The 22,407-nt window shown below is 38.3% G+C and overlaps 1 protein-coding gene across 19 annotated transcripts in view; it reads left to right on the plus strand.

The window, feature by feature from the left end:
• The window catches only part of myo18ab (myosin XVIIIA b), a 116,471-nt gene that overhangs the window by 40,025 nt on the left and 54,039 nt on the right, over positions 1-22,407 (plus strand). For 4 of the 19 annotated variants that reach the window (XM_067364919.1, XM_067364918.1, XM_067364922.1 and 1 more), the window contains exons 2-21: positions 591-833; positions 1,351-1,397; positions 2,743-3,942; positions 4,531-4,623; positions 4,857-4,922; positions 6,130-6,252; positions 7,172-7,237; positions 8,145-8,232; positions 8,691-8,797; positions 9,898-10,074; positions 10,867-11,077; positions 11,732-11,874; positions 12,313-12,413; positions 12,608-12,671; positions 12,771-12,915; positions 15,780-15,794; positions 16,979-17,152; positions 17,241-17,331; positions 17,637-17,829; positions 18,834-18,920. In XM_067364919.1, coding sequence (XP_067221020.1) covers positions 797-833; positions 1,351-1,397; positions 2,743-3,942; positions 4,531-4,623; positions 4,857-4,922; positions 6,130-6,252; positions 7,172-7,237; positions 8,145-8,232; positions 8,691-8,797; positions 9,898-10,074; positions 10,867-11,077; positions 11,732-11,874; positions 12,313-12,413; positions 12,608-12,671; positions 12,771-12,915; positions 15,780-15,794; positions 16,979-17,152; positions 17,241-17,331; positions 17,637-17,829; positions 18,834-18,920 — 3,228 coding nt within the window. In that variant the 5' untranslated portion in view covers positions 591-796. Of the gene's footprint in view, positions 1-590; positions 834-1,350; positions 1,398-2,742; positions 3,943-4,530; positions 4,624-4,856; positions 4,923-6,129; positions 6,253-7,171; positions 7,238-8,142; positions 8,233-8,690; positions 8,798-9,897; positions 10,075-10,866; positions 11,078-11,731; positions 11,875-12,312; positions 12,414-12,607; positions 12,672-12,770; positions 12,916-15,779; positions 15,795-16,978; positions 17,153-17,240; positions 17,332-17,636; positions 17,830-18,833; positions 18,921-22,407 lie in introns of all 19 variants that reach the window. The other 15 variants (XM_067364935.1, XM_067364931.1, XM_067364934.1 and 12 more) reach the window with 12 other exon arrangements.

A 22,407-nucleotide genomic window follows, 5' to 3' on the forward strand; every position in this document is an offset into this window, starting at 1 on the left:
ATATGAAATATGAAAGGGCTTTCAAGAACAAATAAGTACCATTAAAATAGTCCAAATGATTTGTGCGCTATATATATATATATATATATATATATATATATATATATATATATATATATATATATATATATATATATATATATATATATATATATATATATATATATATATATATATAATCTTTTGTGCTTTTGTGCAAATGGTGCGCCATTCGAATATATGCAAAACATGTATGAATTTGTGGTGGGTGTATGGTTTCTTTAAGAGGAATGGGGCATAGTTGACTCGCAGATCATATCACTGATGCAGTTTTGTGTTTTTATTGCATTTTATTTTTAATCGTTCTATAGTAAATAGGCATATTTCAGTTCAAAAGGCTTCAGTTGGATAGAAGTCAGACTGCAGCCATACAATGAGCCCTCTTTTGACCCCCCCCATAGGTCTGTCATATGTCTCTTGTTCTAATATGTCAACAAGATAAGCATTATCTTCATTTTAGGATCCTTTTTAATGTCATATTTAAATAAATAACATTAATACGAAACTCGAGGCAAATCCAGTATGTTTAATCATCTCTTTCTACCCAACAGAGCCAAGAACCTTCTCTTCTTTCCAGCATTGTGGGTCTTATTTACCTGAAGTTTGTGACCTCACATAACATAACTGTGAAGACCAGCATCCATTGTGGCAGCTTCTTGTCTGCTGGTCCCTCCATCTGTCACTCATCTTTTCATCCCGCCCTTCCTCCTTCATCAAACCCTTACCCGGCCCAGCCCATGACAGCAGCGTTGCCAGCATGGCATTCTCATCACGCTTTTCCTTCTGGGAGCAAAAGGAAAGTGATGTTCCATTCTCCATTCTCATCTTTCTGTGTGAAATCAGCTGGGTGGTGTGCATGAAATGCACCAGTGATCTCACTTTTACATCTATCTGTAGCAATGCACTGGGGTGCCGTGTGCACGGTTCATGGCTGCACAGCTGCTAACTGCCTCTGTTCAGGGCATGCATGTGTATTTGTGTTTTCTGGGCAGATGGAAAACACGGATCACTGTGTGAAAATGACCAGTGTGCTTAGGTGTCATGGGAGACTATAGTTTGCCAGCTCTCTGGCATAGCTCTTTGATTTACATTTTAAATAGCTGCAACTGGCTGGAACATAGCTGTACACTAATGCTTCTGCTTAAAATGGCAAGCACTGTAAATTGGCTTCAAAATTGTTAAATTTTTCTGTCTTACTTGGTCATTAAAAATGTCCTGCATGAAATGTGTTGGATACATCTGCATAATAGCATCAGCATAGACTTATTGTCCTAAATCAAATGCTAATGACCTTTTTACATGGAACTTTATAGATCAAAGAAGAGAATAAGCCAATCCCCAAGAGTTCAAAAGACAATGTAAGTGCCCCGGTATTGTGCATACTAACGAATTAAGTATTACAGCTCTTTTATAATATTCTCACAGAGAAGAGATGTACTTATAAAAAAAGAAATGCAAATCGAAAAGCTCTCTGTCTATTTATCCTTAGTCACATGTATCTAATTGCATATTTTCAGTTATTATTAATATATGCTGTCAGTTCCAAGTCCCCGTGTTTTGACACAGGATGCAGAATTGTTGTCACAGGAAGCATGATTGGGTGGCTGCTTCAACAGTATTCCACTTTGAGTATTTAAGAATAGCCTAGCAGATTTATAAAAAATCTTTTATTTAACACATATAGACCATTGATTCCTTGCAGTCACACCTGCTGCATAGTAATTTGCCTCTAAATGGTGTTGTCTAAGCTTAAAGATGGAGACCGTTTGTTTAATTTTTGTTGTTCTGCTGATTGACGTGCAGCTGTTGCACACCAGATGCTGTGCTTTGGTTAAACAAACTTACTAAATATCAGTAAGCCACCTTAATCAAAGTTCTGTCTCAGTATGATTTGAAGTGTTAGAGTGGATATTTTTTGACAACAATCAAAATCTGAATCTATAATTTGTGTTCTCTTTTAATAATAGACATTTGTCACATTTGAAAGCAGCAAGGTTTTGTTAAAATACATGGTGTTTATATTGTAGAGTTAAAATAGCTTGGGAAGCAGTGAGCTATGTGCAAAAACCTGCTGACAGATAGTGTATTATGAGATATTCTGTAGAGAATGTCTGACACAATCTACTGGATAGTGGATATGTGTGTATTAGAGACAACATGGTAGGGAGTAAGATAGGGTGTACTTTCAGTTTGAGTGTTCAAATGCATGCTTGGTGAAGTGCTGCGTGCAGAGAAAAAAAGTGTAGAAGTGTATTTATGTTATAGTTCACCTTTGCAATTTCAGTTCTCTTCTGCATACAAGGCATTTGTATAATATGACAATAGAAACCAGCATTCTACTTCCTTTTCATCTAGTTTGTGTCTGGTAGCCAAATTGTTTTGCTTTGTCTTTTAGTGAAAAGATACAGTATTTACAGCATTAAATTTACTATTGAAAGTTTAATTTCCCAAGAGGGTTCTGAGATTTTAAGATCATTTTACTCTACCATTACTCTACCACGTGGCTCTAGTCATAGAACAGCAAATGAATCAGGAATATGTAGATGGGAACAAGACAGCATTGCATGATCTGCTGGTTGAGCATTTTGGGATCATTTGTATTTTGAAGTGTTATATATTGATTTAGCAATCTCAATTCTCAATGATTGAATATCTTTCTACTCTTCCTCACTGACTTTTCTACATGTATCTGTCGGTGAGTAGTCTGACAGTGATGGCAGCCTGAATAGCCGTTCCCAGTCAGTGCCCTGCCTGGAACCTGGCAGGGGCCTGCTACGTGCCAAGAGTCCTCAGCCTGTTCGGGACACACCTACAGAGGTCCAGTCCCAGTCTCAATTCAGGCGGGTCAAGAGCCCCTCACCCAACAGAGACAAGATGGCGACCCGCAAGTTGTCTGAAGTGCCCAAGATGCCGGAGCGCTTCAAAAGCCCTGAGCCTCCCCGAGCTCCCTTGAGTCCTGAACCTTTTTTGAATGGAGAAAGCAAAGTGAATGGTGCTCTCAATGGCAGTGTCAAGACTACTGCAAGTGCCAGCCAACCAGAGCTCACAGAGGACTTGCAGGGTGGGACCCGTAAGAAGGTTGTAAAGGTGGTACGAAGAGTGGTTAGGAGGGTGCTTCCTACTGAAGAAGACACGGCAACAATCCCTGCAACCATGTCCCCGGAACCACCTAAACCAGAACCATCTAAACCTGAACCAGCATCTGTACCAAAAGTCGTGAAAATGCCTGTGTTCTCCTTCAAACATGATACTATAAAGAAGGAAGAAAGAGATGATATCTCTGCTGGACTGACCAACTTGATGACACGAGGCAGGACCAGAGAACCTCGACATCGGATCCGTAATGATGAGCCTGCTGAAAAAGAAGGTGTGAAACCTGTAGAGAAGTCTGAAGAGAAGGACATTTCTGGACCAGGACAGAATAAAACTGTGGCAAAAGTAGAGGCCTCCCAGACTCTAAAACTAGAGCAAAAGACTTCAGCTTCTGCTACTACCTCGACGACACCTAAGTCTCCTGTTTCACCACCAGCAGGGTTCATCCCAGCCACCAAACCCAATCCACTTTCTCCCCCAGCAGGCTTTATTCCTACACCCAAACCCTTAGGATTTGTCCCTATCTCAAAACCACCTACTCTTTCCCCTCCAGCAGGCTTTATTCCTGCTCCAAATCCTTCTCCTATGACCCCTGCTGGATTTGTTCCTGCAGCTCCTATTCCAGATCCCAAAACATTGCCTGCTATCCCCAGTTCTACACCTGCTGTCCCTAAAACAGCTGCTAACTCTGCTCCAATCGCTCCTGGTAAATCCAACACCCTTAACCCCCCAGCCCTCAAAACAGATCCATTTGCCCCTCCATCAGGGTTCATTCCTACCCATAAACAGATGCCAATAAAGAAACCAGAGGTATTGATCACAGTGGTTACTTGGCTGCATGGATTGCTGTGTGAGGAGTGCACTAATGTGTATGTCGTGTACCACTAGTACTACTATCTTCCACCTTGTTTTCTTGTTTTCTGCTTATTTCCTTGTGGTTTAAACTTTATAACTGTCTGAAGTGTTGTTGAAATGGGTTTTAGTTCTCCTTAGTTTCTTACTCTCTCTAAGTTGCATTTCTAGTCTCTGGCCTTAACAGTTCAGGCCAGGGCTTACGGTTCATGAACGTTACCATTGAAAACCCAGCTTTAATATGCTGATCTTGCAAATCAGTGATGGAGTTGAAAGCCATTAGTAGAGTCCCCTCAGAGACCCATAGAGCAATTTACACAGATCAAGGTCATAGACCGTAGATCATATGGATTAGATACTTGAACTAGTATAGTGTTGTGGTCATTGGAGGGTTAGTTTGGAGTGGTTTAGTTCTATGCATGGAATTTGATACCAGAAGAAACTGGTGGACTAATTTGTGTTTGGTTGCATGGTTACTGACTTTGGTCCATTTTAAACAACTTGACTTTTGTGACTTTGTGTGTGGTTTGGATGTGATATGTGAAGGTGAAGAGGGCCGTACATATGCCACCAACTCCAGCAGGGAGACCTTCTCCTGGAAGCATTTCTAAACCCACTCTCCCAACCTTGTCCAAAAAGGTCTGTGTTCACGCTGTGCAGTGGTTAGATTACATGCCTGTTTAGTACTCCAGAAAGGGAATGCAGCATGGCTAACATAAACACTTGTGACTTTGCTTGCTTTCAACCAGGTTCTGTGTAGAGCTTTTACAATTTATCCTTTGAATAAATTGGTGTTGGCTACTTTTCTCAATAACAAAGCCATGTGCATAGTCTGAGTTCGACTCACCTCTTCTTGGTGGTATGACCTATAGGAGAGTCCGCCACTGAGTCCCACTGAAGAAGCACAGAGACGGCTGGAGAGGATCTTCGCTGCATCTGTAATGCCTGTCCATTCCTCCTCCTCTTTCTCTCTTCACTTATCTTGTCTTTATTCCTCCTTTTGTTGTCTTTTTCATTTGACTCTCTCTCTGTCTCTGTCTCTGTCTCTCTCTCTCTCTCTCTCTCTCTCTCTCTCTGGTGCTAAAATGCTTTATCCAAACTGTTTTACAGTATGTGGCTCTCACTGCACTGGCTGTAGGCCTATAAATAAAACACTTTAAAGCCTGACAGCGCTTAAGCTGACTGAGTACTCATGGGGAAATAGTTTAATACACTACATTGGTAATGAGGAAAAGGGATTTTAAGGACATTAATGTGAGCAGAGCGGCTACATAGTGCCTTCACATCTAATGATTCTGAACTTGGTCTCTTTAGAAATAATTTATGGCTTCATTCCAAACTCTAGTGAACTGCCTACCTAGACAATGTGAATGCAGTTTCAAAAATTTCTTTTAAAAATATCACCTAAGATGTCTGCCGATTTGTGGAGTGTTTTTCCCCAATAGTTTCTGATCCCTGTTAAACAAAAAAAGGGGGAAAAACAATTCAAAATGGCAGACAATTTGAGAGAGAATATTTAATCTCATTAAAATTACTTTAAAAAAAAAAAAAACATTTAAAAAAAATGTATGCTATGTATTTTTTGTACTTCAAGCATAGCTTAGCAACATATGGTGATGCCAAGCTTTGTGCCAGTGGTCAGCAATGGTCATTTGAGTGACCATTGCTGCCCCATATAGAGGGTTTCAATTCAATCAATTTCAAGACTCCATATTTTTAGGACGCTCCCTTAGAGAGGGTACCTGCCAATGTAGAGAGTATACAAGGCAACTCACTAGGTTTTGGAATACAGTTTATATTTTATTATGTATTATGGGCTGCTCTGATACAAGAATGCCCAGATAGATTTTTTTCCCTCTCTGAAATATTTCTTAAACACTGTAGCTCAGCCTTCTGCTCGAAGTCTCTTAAAACCCATGTATCTGTTTTTAACCCATTTTGTCATATTTATCACAATTTCATGCACCTTTTCCATGTGCAGTACAACTTTAGTATCTAGCAAACAGGTTTTCATTGGTTCACGCATGCCCATCTCACCTCCATGTGCCTGCTGTCCTTTCATCTGTGGATACATGTCTCATCTTTACCTCTCTCTCTCATCCACTGCTGTCTCTGTGGCTGTGATTATTTGGCTGGCTGGTGTAGCTGGAACCTGTGGCCAGTGCCTCTGCATCATCTCAGGTACAGGGCCCCTCTGGGGGTGGCTCTTCCCCCACTGCGCCCCTCCATGGCTTGGCCGGAGTGTGTGCTCGTGTGGCCTGTTGGAGTGTAAGCCCTCTGTTCCTCTTTCTAACTCACCCCCCACCCTCATTCATGACTATGTATACTTTTGTGCTTGCATTATCAACTTTTTTTTTTTGTGCCAAAAATAGATGTTTACATTTTCTATCAAGATTTATGACTTTAATGATAAATATGTTGGTAGTTTGGATAACTGAACCCCATTGTTTACATATCATATATTTGATATAAGGATTGCTTGCTTGTTTTTTGCTTATGAATGATAATTTTAAGCCAGTGTTTTTGCAGTGCAAAATTGGGGCAATATGTTAGTGAATTGGCTTCTGCTGTTCAGCTCATCAACTTATAAGTGAATAGCAGTGGATATGCTCTCTGATTGAAGACTTTGATTTATGAGTATTGCCTGTTGCCGTCTCATGCCTCAGGCTCTGAACATTACCTCATATCACTAACATAGTGTCTTTATATATTCTTGCATCACCTCTGTGTTGTGTAACCATGTATCAATCGTGTTCATATGTTCTGAAATGTTTTTCATTTTTAATATATATATACTCATACACCATGTGGAACATTAATAATAAAATTTAATGCAGATCTAGTACATGGGTGAATCACATGAAATTATATATAATTGCATGTAATTGTATATAATTAATTATAAAATTATGGATAATATATATAGGTTAAATATGACCTGGCAGGTTTTATGAGATTCTCCCTGCTGAATGTTTCATACTCATTACTTCCCAGAGTGTGACCAGTGCCTTATATCACATGATCAATAACCCTTTTTATTCACAGGATGCTTTAGCTGCTCTATGTGTGGAGCTGAGGGAAGCTATTAATTTGACAAATGACTGTGTTTTTTGAGAGATGCACATTATAAAGTGTTATGATGTCTAACGGTGCTATTGCCCCCTCATGCTGACCTGCCGTCTCACAGGGACAGGTGGAGGAAGATCCCGTGGCAATCCTAAAGGCAGACCATGCTGCTGCCGCCCATCCTAAGGTCTGCTTTCTGCTGTGTGTGTACTGTAGTTCACCTGCATAATCCCACCCTTGACCTGTCATGTCAAACTTGCCCTTGTGTTGTGGAGTGTTGTGTTTGCACCCATCCCATTTCATCGACAGCACAAAGACCATCCGTAGAGCCCATAATTATAAGACACATTTGGATGGAAAAACATAATAGAAAAACAGACAAATAGTAACGTGGGTTCATCTAACATTTCAATAGCATTGGATTGTTATTAACTTGCACTGACAGTGATTGTGCTGTAGTGTTTCCTACCTTTCCTTCTAATGTGCCACTGTACTTGTAGAGTGTACTGGTTTATCTACAATCATAACATCGTATACTAACCAAACACCGGAGGATAGAAGCATGTGAACTGGAACTCCAACCCATCAATGGATCCCTGATATACTATCTCTCACTGTCAGCCCTTCACAGCTGTAGAGTTCATGTTCAGACCAGTGTGTGTAGGTCAAGCATGAGTGCAGTGGAATCAGACATGCCCAGACAACCAGAACATCAGGCTTGTAATCTGACCCCGTCCATCATTTGAAGCCTGAGTTGGCTTCATCTACACCTGCAGTTCAACTCACCCCATCTTGCATGACAGCCCACAGCATTTCAAGCTCATTTCCCGATATAGACATTGGGAAACAATGCTTTTTTTGGCTGATCTGGGGCTTGTTTGTACCCTAATGGTTATTCTGTTAGCAGATGTCTCAGATCAGGGTAAATAGACCATTTTTGTGTCATTAAATGATAGTGGTCATTTTCCCATAAGTGTGGACCAATGCATGCAGTGGATTTGAAGCGTGTCAGTGAGGTTTCTGGTCAAAGACCAAAGTAAAGTCACAAATAATGAGTTATGTACCATTAATGGCTTGTGTTGTTCTCATCACAGGTGAAAACAGAGGAGCAGATAGCTGCAGAGCAAGCATGGTATGGCTCGGAGAAAGTGTGGCTGGTCCACAAGGATGGATTCTCTCTGGGTTAGTACAAAAGCCGTGCAAATTGAACTCTGTATCGCTGACACTGTGTTATTTTAAGTGTAAGACAACATGGAATGGCATTCTCTGCTCATTTAACTTCTGTAATTTGACACATTCCAGTGTAAAAAAATAATATTGAGCTGGAGTGGAAGAGGAAGTCATTTTAGAGATGGAGAACATTATTACATTTCGATGAAACATTATGGAAACATTTTCTCCTTTAGAATATTGTGCTCTTTCACATACAGTAATACCAGGGACATTTTTAAGAAAGGAAATGGGGTTCATTTTGATTTTCTGTCATTTTTAACTTAATGTGGGATTTATTACTATTAAAATAAGGGGTGCTTTAATGGCACTGCAATATTAGAAGTCTATTGTAAATTTGTTCCACAGTGATGGTTTGTGCAATTACTCAGAAATAAAAACATTCACAATGTTCTCTGGTATTCTCACAGCTACTGTGGTGAAGACGGAGACTGGCAGTCTACCAGAGGGGAAAGTGAAAATCAAACTGGAGCATGATGGGACAGTACTGGACGTGGACGAGGATGACGTGGAAAAGGTCAGTTGTGTTGGCTGATTATGTTCATCTCAGTATGCTTAAATAAAAGATTTTATTTATTGTGTAAATTTGAAATGAAATTATTTTCTTGATCTTAATTAGATCTTATTGTGAGCAATTCACTACTTGTTTCACTACTTGTTTCATGTTTTTTTCATAATTTTTTATATTTAAAAAATAATTTCTTACAATTTGTTTCACAAATGAACAGTTCTTTCTTCATTTTGAGTTGAAAAAACTTCTGATTCAGTGAGTCAAGAATTCTAACTGACTCTAACTAAGAGATTCAGTGTATGATTTGTAAGACTTAATCAAACTGCTTACTACACTAGTCATGCTGTGCTGGTTTTTGAGTGTTGCCAGGAAATGGAATAGAAAACATTCACTGCACTCATCTCATCTCATTTCATCACTTACAGTTCAGATTGCAGATTCATCACAATGGAAAACAATTATTCCTTTCACCATGGCACTGTGGATACAGTACAAGAGCAGAATAGATGTGTGTATTTTAATGAATGTTGAGGTCATGCACAGGATTATTTGCAGAACTCTGCTTGTGTCTGGCCTGAATCCAGAGGGTTAGACATGCACAGGTGGGCCCTGGGTGGGAGAAACTGAAGCCAGGATATGGGTCATAGAGAAACAGGTGGGATTTGGCACAGTTTTTAAAACAGACAGATTGACTAATATAGACACAGATATAAGTCTAATAGAATAGTTTGGCAGGTCAGTATTGCCATTTTCAGAGTTTGTACCATTAGGCCTTGATGAAACATATGCTGGGAGATATTATCAGTTAATTTCCTGCCTGGCACAGTTGTTAAATTTGCATAATGTCAAGGCTGACCTCAAATCAAGCTTTTGAACCATATGTTCGATGAGGGAATTGCAAAGCTGGATCTAGAGTTGAGCTTGACAAGTTTTAAATTGCATTAAAGACTTGGCATGAATGTCTTGAGGCTATTATGGTTGAGGCACCTCAATTTAAAACCTCTCACTCTCTTTTTCTTTGCCATATTAAGGATTTTTTACCACTCTTCCCATTCTTGCTTTCTTGCATTCTATGACCTTTTGACATTTTAAACCTCTCAACCCAGGCGAACCCGCCGTCATTTGACCGCTGTGAGGACTTGGCTGCTCTGCTCTATCTGAATGAGTCCAGTGTCATGCATTCTCTGCGCCAGCGCTATGGAGGAAACCTCATCCACACACATGCGGGGCCCAACATGGTGATTATCAACCCTATCAGCGCCCCCTCCATGTACTCGGAGAAGGTGAGAGCCCTCGCATGTTATCTTTTACACTCCTCGCATCCAAATTAGCTTACTTCTCTACTTTATAGTATCTGAATACTGAATGAGTATTCATGAAACAGTGGGTGGGAAATACTCACATAACCACCTAGTTCTTCATCAAATGCATTATATATTCTGACAGTATGTGATTATGGGTGGAGCCATTCAATGTGGCAGCAATACAATGCATTATGGGTACTATATTTTATACAACCATACAACTTGTCCATTCATTGGTTAAACGCAATAGGAAATGGGCATCTGAAATCTGCTAATGAGCTTTATTGGATTTCATGCAAGATAAAGTACTAGCCATAAAATGTAATTACAATCCAGCAGAGAATTTCCTTCGGTCATCTGTCCTAATTAAGCGATTTTTCATTATGGATCAAGTTGATTATATGCCGTGATGAGTGTTTTGTGCATTCTAAATCTGAAACTATGATATATATGAAAATGTTATTGCACTTGTGCTGGAGTTCACACTAACTTTCTTTTCAAATTAACAGCTATTGATTTCCCTTCATTGGAAAATTAATGTTTATGGGTTTACATTTGAGGCTTTCATTATTGATTTTCTGTTGTACAGAAATTAAACGCTCTAACAAATTAAGATTCTTAGATTATTAGCTTGGCCTGTAAGCTCCTTTCTTTTGTGTTTCCAACAGTGATCTTCATTAAGCTTGTCCACATGCTTTTCTTGGACCTAAAGAAAATTAATGTGTTTGTCGGTGTGTCAGAAGTTTATTTTTTCTCTCTCTGTCATTTCAGGTGATGCACATGTTCAAAGGCTGTCGACGGGAGGACACAGCACCTCATATATATGCAGTGGCCCAATCTGCCTACCGAAACCTTCTGACAACAAGACAGGACCAGTCCATCGTGCTTCTGGGAAAGAGTGGCAGTGGCAAAACCACAAACTGCCAGCATTTAGTCCAGTACCTGGTGTCCATCGCCGGCAGCACCGGAAAGATTTTTACTGGTACAGAAACAGACCGTTCGTTCACTCGCTCGCTCGCTCACTCGCTCACTCGTTCACTCACATTAACTAACTCACTCATTTATTTACTCACTCACTTGAAATTTTTATAAATACATTTTCATACATGAAATCAGGTGTAAAAGCATTAGAATTTAGAGTAAAAATCATGTGTAACTGTTTAGTTTTTGTTTTTGTGACCAAGCCTATATAAACATTATATTTTAAGAATTGCTTATATTGGCCACTATAACATCAGTGAGCAGTCCCATTTTTAACTGCATATTATTTCACCATGTGCTTAAATAGCTTGAACAGCCTGTGGTAAAGGGTTAATGGAAAGGTGTCATGTGGTCACTGAAAATTGGCTAGTCCAGCGTGGAGAAAGTGAGAGAGCTGGGAAGAGGATGACAGATGAGGGCTGTGCTAATGATGCCCACTAAAGCACTCTGATAATTAGCCATCATCAAGGCCTTCTCAGCCTCTGCTGGGTCAATAATGACCTAATGAAGACTACAGTGCTCATCAACTATACCATTAAAGAGGCCATGATGTTATCTACATGTGTTCAACTCTGAATGCAGGATCCTCTCTTCTAGTGCAGTCACGTTAAGGAGCGAGTCCTTAATAGTTAATGTTAATGTGTGTCTCCTCCAGCTGAGAAATGGCAAGCGGTCTACACAATCCTAGAGGCCTTTGGAAACAGTGCTACCTCCATGAACAATAACGCAAGCCGCTTTTCCCAGATCGTCTCGCTGGATTTTGACCAGGCTGGTCAGGTGGCCTCTGCTTCCATCCAGGTTTGTGGATATACACAGTACTGGGTCATATCTAAATAAATATGCATATTTTTATAAAAAAAAATATTTATTGAAATTAATAAAATATTGAAATCGTCTATCTACCTACCCTGTCACCATTATTTTCCTCTTGTTAAAGTAATGTTCAGTTCCATAAATAATATTAATAAAACAATTATAATTTGGCACAATGCAATTTATTAACACTAGCTGTCTTATAAATTGCTTTAAAATGTAATAAAGTATAATATAAAGTATAATAATAATCTATTTAGTAATATTTTAAAAATCACCCTTTGAAATAAAGAAAAAATAGAAAAAATACATCCCCTATTGTAATTATGTAAACATTTGTTTGTTCGTTCTGTTCAGTTGTAAAGTTCTGTTAACTTTACACATTTTAGGACTCATGAATGAATCTCTTTCTTTTAAATGTAGACCATGCTGCTGGAGAAGCTGAGGGTGGTGAAACGACCAGAGACTGAGTCCACTTTTAATGTTTTTTACTACATGATGGCTGGAGCAGACAGCACACTCAGGTGAACACAGTATAATTTTATGCAGATTGAAACCAGTGTACTTTTGCTATTTAATTTGATCATTTATTTTGTCTGGAACCCATACAAAATAAATGAGAAAGCTTTCAAAGCTCTCAAAAAGTTTGTACCGTTGAAGACATCTGTATAATGACTATATGATTTAATAGCTTGATTGTATTTCAATTTTCCTGCAGAACGGAGTTGCATTTTAACCACTTTGCAGAGAACAGTGCTTTTGGGATTGTGCCTCAATCTAAGGTTAGTTTTAAATAGATGGAGTTTGTCAGCAGCAGAGACAAAATATTTTGTTTTGTTTTAAATATTAGAAATACCATTTAATATTCTTTTTGTGTGCAGCCTGAGGACAAGCAAAAGGCATCACAACAGTTTACTAAACTGCAGGCGGCTATGAAGGTGCTGGGTATTTCCTCTGATGAACAGAAAGCTCTGTGGCTCATCCTTGGGGCCATATATCATCTTGGAGCTGCAGGGGCCACCAAAGGTAATGCAACACTAACCCAATCACACACTGTGGTGCATCATGGAGTTATTTTCAAGCAAACCCAAGTCACCAATGAGCATAATCCCCCCTAGCAAAGTGTATTTATACATTTTAATTTCTTGCTTTGATTCTACGTCTCCCCTTTAAGCCCTGCACCGCTGTCTCAGTGCTAATTTAGTTCACAGAAGTATTCGTCAGCTTTCTCTTTACGCATCAGAACTGGAGAGCGTTAATGAGATAAAGCATTTAAAGAGCCTAAAAAGCACAGAAACAGAGTTTATTAATTAAGGCCGACTTACTGTCTGCTTACTGAGCTCAAACAGAGAGCGGACAAGCAGCTCAGGAGACAGTTTGATGTTGAGGAGTTTAGAGATATGTGCGTTTCTTTAGCTCTAATGAGGATGGATGGTTTTCACAGTCTGTGATATCACTTCCTCCTCATGTGGTCAGAGGATGATGTATTAATGAACCAGACTCCAAACTATACTGTCTACATGCTGTCTACTAGAGTCCACAGTCATGGGCAACTCAGAAATAGCTGGAAATTAATGAAATCTTAAAACATCATGGAAATTTCCATAGAGAATGTACTTCTTCTTAGATTTATATAGTTTAGTTTATATAGAATATAGTTGTTCTTAGATTTACAATATTTCTTTGGCTATAAATTGATATTTATGAGTGAAATTTCTGTGAAATTATTATTTATAAATGATATGTGTGGAGACTTGAATTTGAATACATGGCCGTCTTGATTAATATGTGATGTGTACTCGTTTGTTGCTGATATATTGTCACTGCAGTCGCTGAATTCTTTGGGGTCTGCAGTGCATCCATTCGTTGTAGTCTGGTACTTTTTCCTGTACCTGCATGCCTCCCCTGTACCTCTTTCAGACAAATGCGGCTGGGAAAGCCATATTTCTTATAGGAGTTACTAATACTGCTTCAGTGTCCTGAGTTTATACTGAAGACTAACTTTACCTGATACTAAACAAAAAAACTGATAAAGCCTTTTTATTTTATTTTATTTTATTTTATTTTGTAAGACATCTTTGTCTTGTCACTCAGTTGTACCTGGCTGTTCATACAGCAGGGGGCAGTGTTGTTCTGCCTTATTGTGTTCTGGGTATGGTATTTACTTTGGTCAAGTCTGTTATTCTTCTTCTCAACAGGCAAGTAATGGTAAAAGACTGTAAAATAGTTCTTTCACAACAGCTATCTTTCAAAAGTTTGGGGTCAGTAAGAAATATTAAGTCACTGTATAGACATTTATAATGATTTATAAAGTTTTCAATTTCAAATAAATTGTTCTTTTGAACTGTTACAATATTCTATTTTTACTGTTTTTCAAATAAATGCAGCCTTGGTGAGCATTAGACAATTCTTTCAAAAAGATCAAATATAAACATTACTGACCCCATACATAACCAATAAATACAGAGAGCAGGAACTACCGACTTATGCCATACAGTAGTAGTAGTAATAAAAATAATAATTAATAATACTGGATTTATCTAAATTATATATCCATTGGCTACTCTGCTCTATAGACATCATCTGCAATAGGCATGAGCCATAGGAATAGCATCGATCGATTGCTAATTGACAACTAATTAAAGTGGAAATGTGTCATGAGAAAATGCATGGAAGAGCCAATAACGTGTGTATGTACAGTCAAGCCAAACATTATTCAGACATTTTTGATATTTTTATATATTTTTACTAGTGGGTGCAGGACACTATAGTTAATTTATGTAAGTGAGGATAGCAAAATAAAGTCAACTGTGACCATATTATACCCAAAAATTCTTTATACAGTGGACTACCAGTAAAGTTGATAAAAATTGGAACCAAAAATTATTCAGACACTTTGACCTGACCATATTTTGCTTAATTGTTTTCTGACATAATTAAAGCTGCAGTCCATAACTTTTTTTGGCTAAAAAATAATGAAAAATCAATTTTTAAGCAAGTAGATAACCAGCCAGTGTTCAAAACTATCTCATTATCTTGTCTCGATTCACAACGATAAGCTTGTAATAATGTTTTATAATAAGAGCGACCTGGTGGATTTCCGCGGGAAATTTGAGCATGCAGCAGTTCCTCTGTGTGTCATTACGTCACGTCCGTAAACAGAAAGGACGGAGTCCATCCAGGCTAGTCGGTTTTATCACGTGAGGATGCTGCTGGTAGCGGCACATTTATAGCCTTTTCTCACAGCAGCATAAATAATTAAACTTATCATTTTGATGATGGATTGTAATCCAGAAAGGTCCAAATGAAAATCATCAGTGACAACTGAAGATTCACAGATTGTCAAAAAGCAAAAGACTTTGGACTGTGGAGTGGCTACAGAAATTGAAATAACGCTAGTATACACTAAATACACAGTCACGCAATGCTGATGTTGTTAACATTAACGATTTGAGAACAAAGTATAACAGTAATAATAATTTGCACGGTTTGGCGTGATCCGAGCTAAGCGATCGTTAGATTTAATCATCATTGGCCGTGCAATTTATTGTAGGCCTAATGCCTTTTTCCTCAGTTGGTCAGAACAAAAGTGGCGAGATGGCGACAAAGAGGAAAAATCGTGGACTGCAGCTTTAAGATAAATTTTTTCTTACAGTTTAACTCTGAGATCTTGTCGTATTTTATTACCATTTTTTTTTAATCTGTAGTGAATAAACTGTAATAACGAATGAAATGTTCAAGGTGTCTGAATAAATTTTGTTTTGACTGTATATGCTAGTGTTTGTGTGCTAACGATTGCATTCTTGTTTCCCTGTTTGTACAAAACTGAAGAATGTCTCTCGTGTTCTAACCTCTACTTCTCTACTTGCATGTTGCATGCTGTTACAAAGCAGAGACTGATGAAGGTAAAGAGCATGAATATTATATATCAGCACAAGCAAACACCTCATTTGTGTATGTGTGTGTGGTTTTATGCTGTTATCATGGTTGCCAGACTTTTCCATTTGCATTCTTATTGTCTTCTTTTCTTTCTTCTTTAATTTCTCTGCTGGGCTTCTTTTCTTTCTGAGGTTTATAACCATGTCTTAGTCTTGAAGCTTAGATAAAACTTTGGTGGGAATATGTGCGGGTGAGGGTGGGGAGCATCGTAACTTTGTTGTCTTTTAAAGCTCAGGCTCTCTGATGTTTCTCCATGTTGTAGACTTTTCATTTCTGCAGTGCTTTTCTTTTGTTAAGACGCAAACACAAATAAAAAGCCTGTTCACTCTCAGTTCTTGTTTATTTTTGGCATTCATCTATTCCACCAGAGGTTTGCGTTGTTTTCCCTCTCTCTCTCTCTGCGACCTTTTCTGATTGCGGCAACTTCACTGCAGCTTGCGTGTCACTCTTTTTGTGTATGACTCTGTGGTTGGCTCTGGGGTCAGTCGGAGCAATATCTGTTGGAAACACTTGAAAATCTTTCAAAGGATTTTAAAAAGCTGACACATTTTTGTGATGTCTAAACATTATAACTCACAGACATCATTAGACCAGTTTTGACAGTTCTGAAACTGAGTTTTATACAGTCAGTGGTTCTCATCAGTGGTTGTCAAATTTTATACTGAATAGCAACAATATGTTTCCAAAAATAACATTGACATTTAATGTAACAAATTTACACTAATAATAATTTGAATATTTCATAAAAGTCTTTACCAAGTTACAGATGGATTTGCATGATAATACCAAAGAGACTGAATAACAAACTTGGACAACAAAATATGTGGGAAGAGTTTCTCCTCCCTTTTTCAAAATTCTAAATAAGCATAATCAATACTGTTAGTTGCATTGTTCACGGCCTAAACAACATTTTTTAAGGTCGTAACCCACCATTTGAAAACCATTGTTGTTGACCTTCCAAACAGTTTCAGTATTTGGTTGAAAGTGCATCTTTTATTAAAATTCTATATTCTAGAGATTATGTAACTGTACAAAAATTACATAATCACCGAAATTGTGTAAGACTTCCCTCAGATACCATAAGAGCCCCAGAGTCATCAGTGCTGCTTCACTTGACATGATACCTAAACTGTTCCTGTACATCTCACAGTGGGCCGGAAACAATTTGCTCGTCATGAGTGGGCCCAAAAGGCGGCTTACCTCTTGGGTTGCACCCTCGAAGAGCTCTCGTCTGCTATCTTCAAACACCAGCCCAAAGGATCCTTACAGAGATCCACCTCATTCCGCCAGGGACCAGATGATGTTGGGACAGGAGACAACTCAGGTTACAAGACTTCTGATACAAATGAATTGTGTTAGCTTTCTTTGGCACTATTAATACTGAAAAATGGTTTGGATGTTTTCTCTCGCAGCTCCAAAGATCACAGCTCTGGAGTGTCTGGAGGCCATGGCTGCTGGGCTTTACTCTGAGCTCTTTACTTTGGTCATCTCACTTGTTAACCGGTAACGTTTATATCCTCTCTTGGTCAAAACATTAATAAAACACAACCAGCTAAGTAATTAATTGATATAAATAAATTAAAAGAACATTTGTCCCTTGATTGCCTTTCATTTATGTTATCATTGATAAAAACCAATATTTTGATGAAAAAAATATTATAGTTTTGTTTGGTGGCACTGGTGGTGCACACTATTTTAAACTGCCTACAGTACATCCCAGGTTTAATTGTAAGAGAAAGATGACTGTATTGTTTGAGGACTCTAACCTACATTAAATATGTATCTGTTTTTTGTTTGTGCTGGTTTAGAGCGCTGAAGTCGAGTCAGCATTCCCTGTGCTCTCTGCTTATTGTGGACACTCCAGGATTCCAGAACCCAAAGTTAGCAAAGCGTGACCGCGGTGCCACCTTCGAGGAGCTGTGCCACAACTACGCCCAGGAGCGTCTACAAACACTTTTTCATGAACGCACCTTTGTACAGGAGATGGAGCGCTACAAGGAGGTGCAGCAGTTCATCCTGTTAAACCCATCAAATTTTTCCTTTTTTTCTTAAATAAATTATACTCTCAATCCATTTAGGCTGAGACCAGCTGAGTTAAATCAATGTTGATTTTGTTAACCTGTTTGTCTAAGCTGTCATAATCAAATTTGCTTGTCTTGTTACCGAAATCAATATTCATTCAAAGTACATGAGCCAATTATAGATTCCATAGAGATAAAGGTGCTGTAAGCAATGTTCTGAAACTCCAACACATTTCAAGTTGTCATGAAATGAATATTTTATGCCAGTGGTTCCCAACCACATTCCTGGATGCCCACCAACACTGCACATTTTGCATGTCTCCTCAATCAAACACACCTGATTAAGGTTATCAGCTCATTAATAGTGACTCAAAGATCTAAAATGGATGTGTCAGACAAAGGAGACATGCAAAATGTGCAGTGTTGGTGGGCCTCCAGGAATGTGGTTGGGAACCACTGTTCTATAATAAAAATAAACCTCTTTTTTTTGTAAATGCATGGTATAGATCTTATCGTGAATGTATTCATCCATGTAGGTTTCATTTTAATTATTTTTTTTTACCTTGTAATTTTTAATCAAAATGTCATTGCTCACTCTTTTGGGGAAGATGACAGACTTCTCTTTGGTCTCTTTTGCCCGACTTCTCCAAACATTTAGTCAAATCCAATCAACTGATGAACAGAAAAGTCCCTGTCCTATTTTTTTTTTTTTCCCCCACAGAGACCAGCCTGATATTTCTGAGTGCCCTTCCATACAAAACACTTATAGCACCTTTTAATCAAAAGTCTTGAAATGAGTAATTTTCATGCTTTAGTTTTGATTGATTCTGATTTTAAGCCTCTTGCTTTTATATTTATTTATTTATTTATTTTTTGCCACAAGGCTGTAAAATCATAGAACAAGAGAAATTCAAATTATTAGACACACTTAACCTGAAATCAGTTTGCAATCATAGCTGACTAACACCCTCTATCCCTGTTTAGGAGAACATAGAGCTTGCATTAGATGACATAGAGTCCAGTACATCTCTGTCTGTAGCAGCTATAGACCAAGCCTCAACTCAAGCATTGGTAAGCAACTCTCTCCTCCCCTCATGTCTTCTTACCACTTCAGGTTTTTGTAGTGCATCCCAGCCTTTCCCCAAAGGGGCCTTATCTGGAGAATGTGTGCTTTTCAGTCTCGGCACTGACTTGAATCGCTGATGTTTTCCCTTGTCTCCCACAATGTTGGGGAAAATTCATTTTGACTGTTTGAAAGTTCTAGTCGATGACTTTTGTGTTCTTTAGTTTGTCATTTGAGTGTGAACTCTACCTGAAAGTTATCTGTGGCGACAAGTTATTATATTGTCATGTCTAGCCAGTCGTTGCAGGAGCAGCGTATTAGGAACGTGGCTTTCTGGGATGTTAATGAGACTGGTGTTACGACCCGTCCTAATCTAGGGGTTGGACGGATCGGTAACAAAGAAATTAAAATGATAAAAGATCTAAATTAACGAAAATTCCTCCTCTCCTGTCCCAGCTCGCAAGAATCACCATGTTTTGAAACGAAAACTTTTCTTTATTCTCTTCTTACAAGTCAAAAATGAACAGAAGCATTTTCTCGGAAGGGGGACAAAGGCCAAAACAACAAACAAAAGGGAATCTACCTAAGGGTTTAGAGAAGCTGACTTACCTTACGAATGAAAATATAAACAAAAGTACAACAAACTTCCCTAACTCCCCAACTAAACCATAAACAGGAGAAAAAAAATTGCACAAAGTAAAAGTGGCGCTCCCCCCACCTACAGCTTCGCTTACAGGGGTAACAGAAACAAGCGTTATTTAACAAGAGAATATGATGAGATAGAGCACTTCTTACTGGGCGTTGTTTAAAGTCTCCATCACACAACTGGGAGAAAACAATTCTCACACATAGACAACAATAGCATCGGTCACACCATAACAATTATTAACAGTCTGGGGCAGGAGACAGAGGACAGGACACGCGTGGAGCTCACGACGCGCTCGACACAGCTCACAACACAGTACCTCGTTTCCTGCATTTAAGCGCTCCCGCTCTTCCACGTAACTTGCCGCAGCTGGTCTCTCAATCAAGCGGCACTGCCACACAGAGAGAGAGAGAGAGAGAGAGAGAGAGAGACACTGTGCACTACACATAATACATTTCAATAAATGTATACAAAACACAACACAGTGATCTGTCTATGACGTAACAGTACATACATAAAACAAAAACGTTCATGATGTAACACTGGAGATGCTGTTCTTTTTCTCTGTATGTGTGGGGGTGAGTATTGAGTGGGAAGCGCCCTCACTCTAAGTCACAGCATTCAGAATCTTTGTTAATGAAAGCACTTTTGATGACATTGTCTCTCTCACAAACTATGTTGAGATGTTGCTTAGTAGTCCCATCAAATATAAAGACTATTGGCATCAGACATTTCTGAGGCTTTATTTCGTATTTCTAGCTTAGATATTATTTCTAGCTTTGATTTGGAAACTAATAGAAACTGTTTTGGGAGTATTTCTTCTTTGTATGTAGTTGTAAAATGTATATAGCACATAAAATGAGCTGCAATGGGAAATAAAGGCACACTCGCTGTAGAATGTTCACTTTGTGTAAATATGAGAGTTAGTGATGCATGACTGGAAATACACCTGCAAATGTTTGCTGGTTTACCATGGGAAAAACTGTATGTCAGTTATGAAATATGGAGCTGTGAGCGGTGGTCTAGATTATTATTTTTTTTTGGACTGGTCCTTATTATCAATGTTAAAAACGGTTCTGCTTGTGAAGACTGTGGTGTTTTTTTTCAGGATCTTTTTAACAATAGAAAAGGCTGTTTATTATACATGTCTTTAATAGAAAATCAATTCAATGCAAAATAGTAGTATATTAACTGTAGTGTGTATTCTTGACTGAACTTGTGTATGTGGTATGGTCACATGGTACATTACTTTTGACAGCACTGGTAGCTTTATACTAAAAACACTATAGGATAGGGCATTTTATTTAGTCTTTTTCTAGAAATTGCAGCAACCAATTTCCATTAGTATCTCAGGTAAACATCTTTACTTAAAAAGATTGAATTAATAGATGCATCCTCGGCTTAAAAAAGGATTTTAGATTAAAATGGGTCAGTGATACATGACAGTTTGCTAAGACTGTTACAAAAGGAGATCAAATGAGTGTGTGATTTATTTCTCTGATAAGCTGCTTTGAGTATCACTATAAAGTGTTTTGAGTACCCCCAGTGGTTGCAGTCACCAATTACAGATTTGCGTCTTGAAGTAGATATGCAAACATGTATGCCTGTGCAGTCATATAATCTTTCCCTACATTTTCAATTTAATAAAGTTTGGAAAGAATTTCATAAATTGTCAAATGGGCACTTTAAAAATTAATTAATTGAAAGCACTCTATTAAAACAACCCTGAAGAGTTAATTAGCCAGTCTGTGCCTGATGGAAATAATACTGAGGCATAGTGACGGCGGTCTCATCAATGCGAAAAGTACTGTTCAAAGACATATTCTAAGTATATTCTTAAACCTACGTAATTGCTGTAAGTTCTTTTTTGCACTGGTCTCATCCGCACTTATTCAGCAGCCTGCAAAGTGTCAGTGCAGTGATGCAGAACAAGGGAGAAGCCATTACTGGTATTAATTGCTTAAGTAGACAGGCAGAGTGTATGGTTTAAAAATGCCTGCCTGACTGCCCTGGAGCTCTTACTTAATACAGGCCTTTAATGAGGAGCCCAAGACTAATAGCTCAAATTTCCCCCCCTCATTTTCTCCTCCCTCTCTCTTATTGTATAAAGGATAGTAATTGCTTTCATGTAATGACTAATGTTGTGTTTGAGGTCATTATCGAAATATGAAATGAAAAGTAAATGAAACAATGCACACCCTTGAATAATGAAAGGAGCTTGAATTGTGAGTAAACAAAGTTCTTGAGAGCGATTGAGCATGTACATAAGGGTCTAACGTCTTGTTAGCCGCATTGATGACTCATTTCAACAATGTCATTGACAAAGAATCGTCAAAAATGTGGCATAACCTTGTCAAGAGTGATGAGAGGAATGAGTTGGTAGTGTTTTCATAAGGTTTGAATGTGCTTTTTGTGCTAATGTTAATGTGTTTGTCTATTGTGTGTGCGCATAATGTGTTTATGTATGATTTCATGCAAATTGACAAGGTTTCTTTTTTCCATTGATAAAGCCTGCTGTATCATATTTGCTACACAAATTTCTAAGGTCTCTAAATGATCAACAATGAGCCATAAAACCTGATATATCAGATATAATACTCAACAAAAACCACATCTAAAACACATTATGTAAAGGTTGAATAAACAAAAAAAAAAATTATGTCAGGCTTTACACAGTTAAAGGAACATGCCACTATTTTTGAAAATAGGCTCTTTTTCCAGCTCCCCTAGAGTTAAACAGTTGAGTTTTACCGTTTTTGAATCCATTCAGCCGATCTCCGGGTCTGGCGGTACCACTATTAGCATAGCTTAGCATAGTTCATTGAATCTGATGATACCGTTAGCATCTC

This window comes from Chanodichthys erythropterus, chromosome 17, assembly GCF_024489055.1.
Source record: "Chanodichthys erythropterus isolate Z2021 chromosome 17, ASM2448905v1, whole genome shotgun sequence".
NCBI classification, from domain to species: domain Eukaryota; kingdom Metazoa; phylum Chordata; class Actinopteri; order Cypriniformes; family Xenocyprididae; genus Chanodichthys; species Chanodichthys erythropterus.